This window comes from Myotis nattereri (genome assembly GCF_964212035.1).
Source record: "Myotis nattereri genome assembly, chromosome: 9".
Classification (NCBI taxonomy): Eukaryota; Metazoa; Chordata; class Mammalia; order Chiroptera; family Vespertilionidae; genus Myotis; species Myotis nattereri.
Window position 1 is genome coordinate 67,190,504 of NC_138084.1, and position 13,019 is coordinate 67,203,522.

General features: G+C 38.2%; 1 protein-coding gene across 1 annotated transcript; it reads right to left on the reverse strand.

Moving 5' to 3' along the window:
• Positions 1-309: 309 nt before the first annotated feature.
• On the reverse strand, positions 310-12,485 carry LOC308525555 (stromelysin-2-like; the record flags this gene model as incomplete). The annotated part of the gene is given in 12 exon segments (XM_081100339.1): positions 310-407; positions 2,751-2,859; positions 3,790-3,941; positions 6,079-6,153; positions 6,156-6,196; positions 7,306-7,444; positions 7,811-7,975; positions 10,738-10,863; positions 10,979-11,127; positions 11,226-11,470; positions 12,369-12,437; positions 12,441-12,485. Coding segments are annotated over 12 exon segments (1,413 nt in total).
• Positions 12,486-13,019: the final 534 nt, after the last annotated feature.

Here is a 13,019-nt window from a genome sequence, read left to right on the forward strand (position 1 = left end):
AAAATAAATTATTCTAGAAAGTAAAGAACAGACCCAAAATAAAAATCTTTATTACACAGTAAATAAAACATCCATGGAGATGTGCAAGTTCTCTGCCTATTGCACATGAGTACTTCTCACTTCCCTTTAATATAATCTAACAGCAAGTGAAGTGGTCCAGATAAATGCCCATGACATGTGAAGAAGACTGCAAGGCTCATCTTCTTTGGCGTTGCACATGCAGAAAAAAACAATCATTCTGACTTATAATAAATTATGTGAAAAATTATTAGATTCATTAAGAATGGATCTGTCTTTTCCATATCTCACCTAACATAACCAGTTGTTACTCTTCAATATGTGTGTCACCATCTTGACATTGGGGTCAAACTCAAACTTTGCTGATCTACTGAAGAAATAGAAAAATTCTGTAAATATAAATGATTAAGATAATGAGGAGTTCTTCAAATAAATCAATTTTGCAACACATAACTCAGAGTGAGTTAATAATAAATGGCATTTAAGTGGTTACTCTACCAGTGGTCGGCAAACTGTGGCTGGCAAACTGCGGCTCGCGAGCCACATGCGGCTCTTTGGCCCCTTGAGTGTGGCTCTTCCACAAAATACCGACTTCTGCACATAGGCCATGAAGTTTCAATCGCACTGTATGTGCGTGCCCACACGTGGTAGTTTGTGGTATTTTGTGGAAGAGCCACACTCAAGGGGCCAAAGAGCCGCATGTGGCTCGCGAGCCGCAGTTTGCCGACCATGGGTCTAAGCCAAGGACTGTGCTAAAAGCTTTGTATGTTTTATTTCACCTATAGTTATTCTAAAAGTGTAAGGTACTGCCAATGAGGAAAACCCTGAAAATTAGGGAAATATTGCAATTTTCCTAAGGTAACATCTCTAATGAAAGATGGAGGAAGTACTTCATCTCATCTGTCTGACTTCAAAGCCAGTGCTCTAAAACATGAAATTATACTACCTTCAAATAGACGAAATTGTGTGATATTTTAAAAATTTAATCTATTCTCTTTCTTCCCAGTCCCTTCTTCCCCGAATAGGTCCTAAACCACAGTTTGGGAGGAGATTGGACCCAAGAGAATTAGGCCAATGATAAAATGCATTGGGGGTCCACGTCCTGCTGAGCAAACCTTAAGGTTATCTTAGTAACAAGACCATCAGCCTTATGAGAATTATGATTGTTAAGCCCTGGCCACTCTCTCCAAATTAATTAAGAAAAAGAACAAATTTTATTTTATTTTCATTTTTTGTACTTCTTTTTTTTTTTTATTGCTTAAAGTATTACAAAGAGTATTACATATGTCTCTTTTTTTCCCCCCTTGACATTCCCCTGGCTTCCCTTACCCCCCAGTGTCTTGTGTCCATTGGTTATGCTTATATGCATGCATACAAGTCCTTCGGTTGATCTCTTACCCCACCTCCCACCGCCCCAACCCTCCCCGGCCTTCCCACTGTAGTTTGACAGTCTGTTCGTTGCTGCTCTGCCTCTGTATCTGTTTTTGTTCATCAGTTTATAATGGTCTTTATTATTCATAAATGAGTGAGATCATGTGGTATTTTTCTTTCATTGACTGGCTTATTTCACTTAGCATAATGCTCTCCAGTCCCGTCCATGCTGTTGCAAATGGTAAGAATTCCTTCTTTTTTACAGCAGCATAGTATTCCATCGTGTAGATGTACCACAGTTTTCTAATCCATTCATCTGCTGATGGGCACTTAGGCTATTTCCAGATCTTCGCTATGGTGAATTGTGCTGCTATGAACATAGGGATGCATATATCCTTTCTGATTGGTGTTTCTGGTTTCTTGGGATATATTCCTAGAAGTGGGATCACTGGGTCAAATGGGAGTTCCATTTTTAACTTTTTGAGGAAACTCCATACTGTCTTCTATAGTGGCTGCACCAGTCTGCATTCCCACCAGCAGTGCACAAGTGTTCCCTTTTCTCCGCATCCTCTCTAGCACTTGTCGTTTGTTGATTTGTTGATGATAGCCATTCTGACAGGTGTGAGATGATACCTCATTGTTGTTTTGATTTGCATCTCTCAGATGATTAGTAACTTTGAGCATGTTTTCATATGTCTCTTGGCTTTCTGAATGTCCTCTTTTGAAAAGTGTCTATTTAGGTCCTTTGCCCATTTTTTTGACTGGATTGTTTATCTTCCTTTTGTTAAGTTGTATGAGTTCCCTATAAATGTTGGAGATTAAACCCTTATCGGTGATAACATTGGCAAATATGTTCTCCCATGCAGTGGGCTTCCTTGTTGTTTTGAAATTTTATTTTCTTATCTGCCCATTACCAGGAATTAAACCTTGTCTATTTTGAGCATATGGGAGGGCTACTATTTATTTACAAATGAACTATTTAGTGCAGACAATTGTCAACTGCAACTGAAGGCCAGACTTGGCACCTTGAGATGCAATAGAAGAGAGTGAGAGAGGAGGATGACACACAGCCATTAGTAAACCTGGCTCTCACTGGTTGTATTATTATGCAAATGATAATGACTAAGCTGTTAGGAAGTGTCCTTTGATTTTACATGCAGGTGTAAAACAAAGACTTGGAAACTGTTCAAGAAAAACAAATTTTAATCTAATCTGCATAAATTAGAAAGTCAAAGTTTTCAATAATTTGGCTTAAAAAGACATAAGACCGAATAGTTTGCAATAGTTTTGATTCTCCAAATCATTTTGATATAAAATGCCCCAACGTGTCCCCATTGGCAATGAAACAAGTGTCTTTGTACCAAATGCCTCTAATACAGCATCAACCTTCGGCTCATCTCCTGGAAAATCATCTGCTAACAGTCTGGGGAAGCCTTGCTCCATGGACTGGCTGTTTTCGTCAAATCTATACTGAATGAAAGAAATACAGCTCAACATTGTGCAGAGGCCCCATTGCATGCAACAGTACGAAGTAATGTGAATGCTCCAGTGTGGAATCCTGGATAGTTCTCAACTGGTGGAAGGAAGTGTTAAACATTTTTATGGCTAAAAACATATGTGACTTCCCTGGACTTTAAGCTTAGCACATAAATCAGAATTTTCTCAGGAACAAAGACATAATGATATTGTACAGAGGCTCCATATGTATGTCTGAGGTCGGTTTTCTAAGCCTAGACACACAGAGCCGAAGTGCCCTTTTGCCGGAAAGGCATGAAGACTGCATACACATAAAACGCAAAGTGAATTAAATCATTTGACTAAAAATAAACGTTTTGTTCTCTATCACACTTGCCCCATAAACTGTCTTCACAGCCTGACACACATAAGCTTCCTATGGTGGCCATTGTCTAGACCTCCGTTAGTCTCTCCTGATGTCTTTTTAAAAAGATTTTAAATTGATTTTGAGAGAGAGAGAGAGAGAGAGAGAGAGAGAGAGAGAGAGAGAGAGAGAGAGAAAGAGAATGAGAAATTGATGTGAGAGCGAAACATCTATCAGCTGCTTCCTGCATGCCCCACTCCTGGGGATGGAGCCTGCAACCTCAGCATGTGCCCTGATAGGGAATTGAACTGGCAACCTTTCAGTGCACAGGATGACACCCAACCAACCAAGCTACACTGGCCAGGGCTCTCCTGATGTTTTCTAGAGTCTGGATTATGAGCCAGTAATCAGCTGTTGTGAGAGCCCTTTATTATATTTGGGAAGTTGGTTCCCTCATAATCAGAAAGTTTGAAGTTAGACAAAATTAGAGGGTAAGAGTGGTGAATATCCTTAAAGAAAGAAATAATTTTCTTAATTAATTAAGCTGCATACCAAGTCATTCCTATTGTGTCTTACCTCTAGTATTTGTCCTCTACAAAGAAGTATGTTTTCTTTTCCTTATCAGAAACAGCTGCATCCATTTTCCTTATGGTTGGAGAAAAACCCAGGGTGTGGATGCCTCTTGGATACCCTGCTTGCACCTCATTTCCTGTGATGGCCCAGAACTGCTTTCCTATTGAAAAAAAGAAACCCAAGAAATTCTGAGAGAATCCTTTTGGTTTTAGAAATGATTTTAGTGCATTATTATGAAAAAGAGGAAGTCTTGGTTTTCATTCTAACCACTAACCTCATGGCCAGTTCATAGCTGACACTTAATAAATAGTCTCTGAATGAGTAAATGAATAAATGAGTGGACAAATAAATGGCCCACTGCCCTTTCTGGGTCTTACATTTATTATTTATAACTAACAGTGCCCCGTCCTAGTTATTTCTTATAGTTTCGGTGACTTCTTAATCTAAGTTTCTCACCTAGTACTCTTTCTTAAGCTTTGCATCAATATATCAGTTCCTTTTGACTTCCTCTTGGACATCTTATGGTCACCTGGCCCAGTCTGTGCTGCTTCTGAATACCTTGGGCATCCATACACATTTGAGTGAATCAGGACGATGCAATTCTATCAGTCTCTCTGCTTTTACTTTGTTATACTACCTTCCCATGCCAACCCCCAGCCCCTTCCTCTCATCACAGCCAGGTTATCTAATCTAAAATGTCAATTTCTGGCTGAAGGACTTGTACCTGCCTGAGAAGTTCCAGATACGCTATTAATTTTGTATAAACATTGCTTCTGCCTTAAAGACCTTTCCACTGTCTACACACCCCACGTGTCTCCACACAGCAAAGTTCTTCTCCTTTAACACTCACCATGACATCGCCGCCTCTCAGAGATCTGTGCTGACCCTTGGGTGTGGGTCACGTGCTCCTCCTCGGCTCCCATGGCACGTGACCTCCCTCAGTCCCAGCTCTTATCGTGCTGAGGGCTTCACCTTTGCTGCCGTCTCTAGAATAGGAGCGCCTTTTAGTTTCAAACTTCACCACTAACAAGCACGGTTCCTGGCACATTGCAAGTGATAAATAAATGCTAGGAATATTCATGGATAGCAGCAATACTTTAGAGTTATAGAACCCTAACAATGTCCACTGTAATCTCACATTATTTCATTTAATCCTGACAAAAATGGGGTTGTTAGAAATACATATTTTATAAAAATCCCCATACAGTTTGAAATTTAAAAATACTCCCAAATAACTTATGAGTCAAGATAAGATTGTTTTAAATGAACAAGTGAAAATTTTATATATCAAAGCTTGTGAGATAAAACAAAGGCTGGGGAGAAAGGGATATTTATAGGCATAAATGTTTGTATTAGAAAAGAAGGCTACAAATTAATAAGGTAAGTTTCACACTTAAGTTATAAAAAGTAGTAATAGAATAAATTCAAAGAAAACAAAAATGAAGGAAATAATAAGGATACGGATAGAGAATAACTAAATAGAAAATCAAAATACAATAGAGATGGTTAACAAGTCCAAAGTCAGTTCTCTGCAAAGACCAATGAAATTGTCAAATACCCTATTGTCTTATGAAATTGATTAAGAAAAGAATAACACAAAGGTGCAACATTAGTAATAAAAAAAGGAACACAACTTTACCAATAATCAAAATGACAATAAAATAATACTCTGATAATTTATAACAGTTGATTTGAAAACAGAATATATTGACAAATTCCTGGGAAAATATGTTTATAAAACTAACTCAAAAAGTAGAAACTCAAATAGCATATAACAAGAGAACAGACTGAAACGGTAGTTCAAAAGTCTGACAAAGGATCCAACAAGCCTGGATAGTCCATTAGGTAACTAATCCATCCCTGCACTGACACATTATGTTACCTCTTAAGACTTTATAAAGCAGGACATTTCTACTCATCTTATGCTTCTCCAGGAATATCTTGGCTATTTGTGGTCTTTGCTCTGCCATGTAAAATTATGAAACCAGTATGTCAAATTCCATGAAAGCTTTGGCATTTGAATTGAAAACTCCCTGTATCTATAGATAAATTGGAAATTTTACTATATCAAAATTTTCTATCCACAAATATGAAATATCATCTTTTTACTTAGGTCTCATTGAATATTTTTAAATGGAGCTTATAATGTTCTTTGTATACATCTTATTTAAGCATTAGCAATATCTTACAGTAATAAACCATCCAAAATTTAACACACTGAAGAAAATGCATGCCTTGATGAAATGATTGCAATCTAATTTATTTCAACAAATTTTAAAATTTTATATAGTACTTATCTTTAAAAATAAAAATGGTATCTTTGCTAGGAACTTCATATGCAGCATCCAAGTCTGATGGAGGAGAGGGCCAAGTGCAGAAATCAAATGAAATTCACGTTGGAGGTTCCAGGGGTATCTGCGTCAAAAATACTAGTAATACATAAAAATTAATGACAATCATCTTTTCTCTTTAGATACATTTTTAAACCGAACATATTCTTCTCTTTATTTCAATCTATGCCAATTCAGAAGTCTGTATTAGACTGTCCTCCGTAAGATCACAGGGTAATAAAATCTGTGGTGGAAAGGTGTTAACAATGTACTAATTATTTAGCATAGTGTCCATTCTAAAACCCTGTAAAATATGTGTATATTATGTGCTCATTTTGAAAAAAAAAAAAAAGTAGCAGAAAACAATAGACCTATTTATGCTTGAATGTGAATAGAACATCTTTGTAAAGAAACGAAGGAACCCTAACCGGTTTGGCTCAGTGGATAGAGCGTCGGCCTGCGGACTGAAGGGTCCCAGGTTCGATTCCGGCCAAGGGCATGTACCTTGGTTGTGGGCACACCCTCAGTAGGAGGTGTGCAGGAGGCAGCTGGTCGATGTTTCTAACTCTCTATCCCTCCCCCTTCCTCTTTGTAAAAAATCAGTAAAAATATTTGAAGAAAACAAAGAAGCAAAGGAAATTGGTAGCAGTGCCTGAACAGGGCGGGGAGGACTGGGGATCGCATAGGCCAGAGATGGGAGTTTTCTTTATCTCTGCCTTTGGGTGATGTTTTAATATTGTGCCGTCAGCATGTATCACTTTACCTAAAATTAATGAATTTTTAAAATGTATTTGTCTGCAAAGGTAAAGATGTAGTGCTGCTTCTAAAGAGTCACCAGAGCTTTTTGAAGAAATTACATATGCTATTTAAATGCAACAATTACTAATTCACTTATTCAACACATTGGTTGAATGTGCCAGGCCTATTGTAGGCTCAGGGGATATAAAAATTTTTTAAAAAAGAACAGATTAAACCAACTATGTCCATTGACCTTGCATTCTAGTGACCAAGAACAGTTTTTGGATGTCTGGAAAAATGATCTGGATGATTTTAAGAAAATGATAAAATGCAACAAAATCGGATATAAGTGATTTTAAAATGTAGTGGAGATATTTTGCTTAATAATCTGTCAGTTTTTCCTTTCTGAGCATTATACATTAAAAAAGATAGGAAAATATAATTTCCTGGCCTGACCTGTCTTTAAAGAACAGGATTTCTCCCCTCAGCGTGGTGACAGCGTCCAAGGACAAAGTGGGATCACACATGGCCGGTGTCTGAGGACTTGCGGATTCTGTGGGCTTCACAGGGTCATCAGGGGAAGCAGGGGGAGGTCCTACAGAGAACAGACGTGAGGATGCAAACATTAGGAGGGTGTGATGCTTCTGTCAGGGCATATACTTCCCAAACACTCCCAAAGGGCTCTGAGCTGACTGCAAATGCTTCCTGCAGCATTTTATTTATTTATTTATCTATACATTCATTCTTTATTGATTAAGATATTACATATGTGTCCTCATCCGCCATTGCCCTCCCCCCCCCCGCCCCAACCCCATTCATGCTCTCACCCCCCTGATGCCTGTGTCCATTGGTTAGAATAAAATATGCGTACATACAAGTCCTTTGGTTGACCTCTCCCCCTAACTTTTCTGAGGATCATCATGGGGAAGCTAGGATGCCTCATTTCCCCAGCATCACTCACCATACAGGGACTGAATGTCAGTGACATCATCTTGAGAAAGGCAGAACCTGGCCAGGTTTGTGAATGAGTTGTAGACTGGGTACATCAAAGCTTCAGTGTTGGCCGAGTGATAGAGACCTAGGGAATGGTCAAGTTCAGGATCAGCAATGAGGAATAAATTGGTCCCTATTTAGGAAATCATAAATAAGAGTTACTTATGTCTTAAAGGCATGTACATGGAAGATGTCAGCTGTGTATTGTATTTGTTTACTTTCAGGAAGCACACAGGGCTTTCCCCCCCTTTGTTGGTGAATTGGTCAATTGACTGATTACACATTTAATGAAAAGTCAAGTGCTTTTCAAGATGTATTTCTGACATTAATCTTTGAGACAAAGGGTCCAGCCATGTCCAACTTCTCCCCTCTCCAGCGTCAGAAGCGGATTAATTTCATGAATACTGGGTCCCTTTCCTTGTACTCTAGAATAGAATAAACCTATTGGTTGAGTACATCAATAAATATTTTTCTTCATTTGCCAGTGAAAACTTTAACACTGTTTCAAAGAATTAACATTTCTGAGTTACTAAATTAAATGACTCACAGTTTATTTATTTGAATTCTGAAATCCTTAAACAATCTTATTGCTATTACTTGGCATCAGAAGATTGCCTACATAATTTCAGCTTCATGATTATTATTCAGCACATATTAGGTCCAAAAATATTAATAAAAATAGATGTCATAGGAACTTTAGGATAGCTTTTAGACATAACATGCCCAATCATGTTTAGTATTTGTTACTACACTAGCTGTATTCAGACTTTTTTTTTAATATTATTGAAAAAATATTGTTGAGATTGGAAGTCATTGGGTAATTATGATTGACATAACAAGTCAGTCAACAAGTGTTATTTGTATAACTTGTGATTCTAGCGATTTTCTCATTTTCAATTTTGCAGGAAGAAGTTAATTCAATTAAATCAAGAATTTAATCCAGCACTAACCTTACATTTATACTCTGTAGAGATATTGTTTGTATTTTGATTATAAACCCCAGTTAAATTTCAGAGATAGTATTTGTTTTAGCTAATTGGGCTAATAATTTAGCTAATTGTTTAAAAATTTTGGAATCCATTACTCAGAGTATACAGTTATAAAATAGGAAACATTCTACCTAAAAAGTTTGGACATTTTATTTGGGGTTAGTCCGGTCCCTCAGAACAAGACCATAAAAACTCTTCAACCTGGAGTGAGTACAATGCTGATTTAACCAGGAAAACCTAAACCGGAACCTCAGTTTCTGGAATTTAATTCTCATTTTGTAACCATGTCCAAATTTCATTTCTTTAATATGACTTTTTCTCCTTTCTTTCCCCTTGATTCAAACTGGCCCCATCTAGCACCCTGACTCACCTGCCTCCTTCTGCCATGCATACCCACACCCTTAATCATTAAGTCCTCAGGACAATGAGGTTCTGATAAGTATCAAATAATCTTAGGAAAAAAGCCCAACCTAGAGACAGAGTTTTAGTCAAACTAGGGGTGCCATCTAGGCCTCAGGTGTTTCAGCTCCAGGCCCAGAAAAGAGGGGAAGCCATGGCAACACCACAGCCGACATCAGGACCAGATGCACTGATCAACAACCTCTACCCTTGTACAGACCAATGAGTAGAGAGCACGACCTTGACCACAATCCTAATTCCCTTAGTCACCATGATTAGTGATTTTCCCTCTACTTAACCCTCCCCTGAAAGCCATCAGGGAATCAGGTCGTTGAGCTAACCTGTCTCCAGGTGGGGCACACTTCCTAAAATACAGTAAACCAGTGGTCGGCAAACCGCGGCTCGCGAGCCACATGCGGCTCTTTGGCCCCATGAGTGTGGCTCTTCCACAAAATACCACGTGCGGGCATGCACGAACAGTGCGATTGAAACTTCATGGCCCATGCGCAGAAGTCGGTTTTCGGAAACGAGATTGACGAAGCAAATATACAAGACGAGTGTGGATGGGAGAGTTGGAAGGGGTCGAACTCAGTGAACGTACCTCAATCAGATTGAGGACGTTTATAGCAAAGGCCACTTTAGGAGTACCCTAATTAAGTTAATAACAATGTACCTACCCATATAGTCTAAGTTTAAAAAATTTGGCTCTCAAAAGAAATTTCAATCGTTGTACTGTTGATATTTGGCTCTGTTGACTAATGAGTTTGCTGACCACTGGGGTAAACCCTTACTTTCTTTGCTACAAGCTCCTTTTTGTGTCTTACTGGACTCTGATATTGGCAGGCAAACAGCCTCTTTAGTCCAGTAACAACTTGTTTTTAAAAGTAAAGAAGTAATTGGGAAAGACTTTGTATGCATATATGCAGAACCCATGGACACAGACAATAGGGTGCTGAAGGCCTGGGGTGGGGAGGTGGGGGCAGGCTGGAGGGGGTCAATGGGGGAAAAAGGGGGACTTATGTAATACTTTCAACAATAAAGAATTATTTAAAAAAATAAAAGGGATCAAAGTAAAAAAAAAAGGGGGGGAAGTAATTGGGGGACATTTTCCCAATTGGATATAAACAATAGCCAGGACACATGTTCATATAGACTTAATGCAATACACTATCCTTTGGATACCTGCAATTTGATATTATGAGAAGTTATTCTTAATGAAGGTTCTAAGATCAGACAAAACCCACAGTCATCAAAGAAATACTTAATGGCCCATTCTATATTTTGCTTACCAAAACAGAGAGTAAACTTTTAAGACATCTGGAAATGTTTTTGATAATAATTAAAATAAAAACATATTCTGTAGATGCTTGACTCATTGGAAAATCCAGAACATCCCATTTCTGGAATAATCTTAGTTATCAAGACTATTACTATTAAGTTATTAGTTACATTTTCTAAGTATAAAAATAATCAGCACCAAAATTATTCTGAGAGAAGTACAACTAACCTGATGCATCCTTTGTCCATTGTTTGTCATCATCAAAGAGAGCATCTCCATTAATCCCCGGCCCGGGTGGATAGGCATGAGCCAAAACCTTTCCAGGTCTATCAAAAGAGTAAAAGTCTCTCTGCTCTAAAACAGAGAATGTTTTATATTGAAAAGATAGGTAATTAGAATCTCTTTGGACCCTTTTTCAATAAAACATCACCAGGTAAATTGATGCATTTCATGTTTGTTTGTTTCTTACTTCTAACTGCAAATGTGATCCTTATGTCAGCCTCTCCTTCATAGATCCTGGAGAATGTCAGTGGAGTCACCTCCTCCCAGACTTTCAGAGCTTTCTCAATGGCAGAATCAACAGCATCTCTTGACAAATCCAGTGTGTAATTCACAATCCTGAATGAGGACAATTGAAGAAGATAATATTTTCTCCTGACATAGCCCCTTATAAAATCTCAGTATTATGTGGAAACCTCTCAGGACCCATTCATTACCTGTAGGTGAGGTGAGTCTTCCTCCACTTTGGCATGCCGGGAAAGGTCCTGAATTCTCCGATGTCAGGGACTCCGCACCTGGGCTTGCGCATCACCTCCAGCGTGTCTGAGTCCAGCTTCCCTGTCACCTTCAGCCCCAGGAACTTCTGCATTTCTTGGATTTTTTTAACAACAGGGCTACTGTCCTTCCTTCTAGCAAACTGTGTTGCGTCTTTTGCAAGGTTGTAGTAGTTTTCTAGGTAGTGCTATTGGAATAAAATGTGTAGTTTTTAGGTCATTCTAAGGATTTCTTAGCCTCTTGGAGGACATTTGTGCAGTTGCCCACTTCATCTATTTGAAGTATTCCTCCAGTTTGCTGATATCAAAATAAATGTCACATTCTGTTTTGTATCCTTTGCAAGGTTGTAGAACTTTTGTAGATACTGCTAATGGATCAATAAATGCGGTTTTAAGGTCATTTTTATTATTTTTAGCAATTTATCCAAATTTCAGAATTTATTTTAGTCATTGCCTAGTTTATTAAAGCAAAAATAGTTATCGCACTTAATCTGATTTTTAATTAAGACCCTCATTTAATTATTTTGTCTTCATAGTAAATTTTAAATTCATTGCAATTTAGCTTGTTTGCCAAGTAAGCAATTTAAAGTTAAAAATTCGGGTCCTGCATGCTTAAAGGAAAAGAAACCCTCCTTGACACGACTGTGTGGAGAGTTTGGGTGAATATATATAACTTTACCCACTTTGTTAATATAGACTTGGTTCAAGACTGAAGTGGAATAAATTCTTTTGACAAGTAACATATGAACCAGAAATTATTTGAAGATTAAAATGAGCAAGTTCTCCCTCCCTAATTCTTTTAACTTACTAAATTCTGAAGCAAGAGACGTTTCATGCATTTTTTATTTGCTATTTTCATTTGTAAAGCCCCAAAGCTGCTGCTACTATTTCATTGTAAAACCTTGATTCACTGGCCCCTTCCTGTGCCTTTCTTTTCTTCTCTGTGACAATAAAGGGACTTCCCACCTCCAGCAAGTTTAATATTGCCTAATGCTAAATTGTGGCAACACAGTAACCTCCAATCCGATCACATTTGCTTCACCACTCAGGGTGCCGTGGTGGAATGGCCGCAACTTAAGGAAGTACCTGGACAAGATCCCTGTTGGAGCCCTCCTCCTCCTCCTCCGTCTTCGCTGCTCCATTCAGGGGATAAGCCTAGCGGACTGACAGACCTAACAGCACAAGGATGGTAAGACGGTTCATTCTCACTCTTCTTCCCTCAGCAAAACGCTTTCCTTGCTGTTGGTTTCTGTGTCTACCTTCTACTGGCTGCCCTTCTATAAGGTGGCCATGCTCTATCTGAACAGCACGATCATCCATCTGTTTTCTTAATCTGAATGACATCAGGAATGTTCACAAAAAGTCAACGTAAAGATGATATCGTTAGCCTACATCAGTAATTTCCTCCCAACCTCCTAAGCTTGAGTGATAAAAGAATGATTAGTTTCCAGGAGATGATACTATGTATTGGTAAAGGGGGAAAAATTGACCAGATAATTTTTGTTTGTGTGTTTATTGAGAGGTAGCTGACAAGCCTGGTAAAATGTCACGTGTTTAGACAATTAAAAACTAGTGTGATTTTCTTTTAAAAAGTCAGTATTTTAAACTCAAATATAAGTGCATTAGGAATAAGTAGATAGATGGAAAGAAGTTTTAAATACAATTATGGTCTAAAACTGGGAATTGCTGTCTAGGAAGATATTGGAAGTGATATTTTATTTCTTGAGTTCTTGTTTG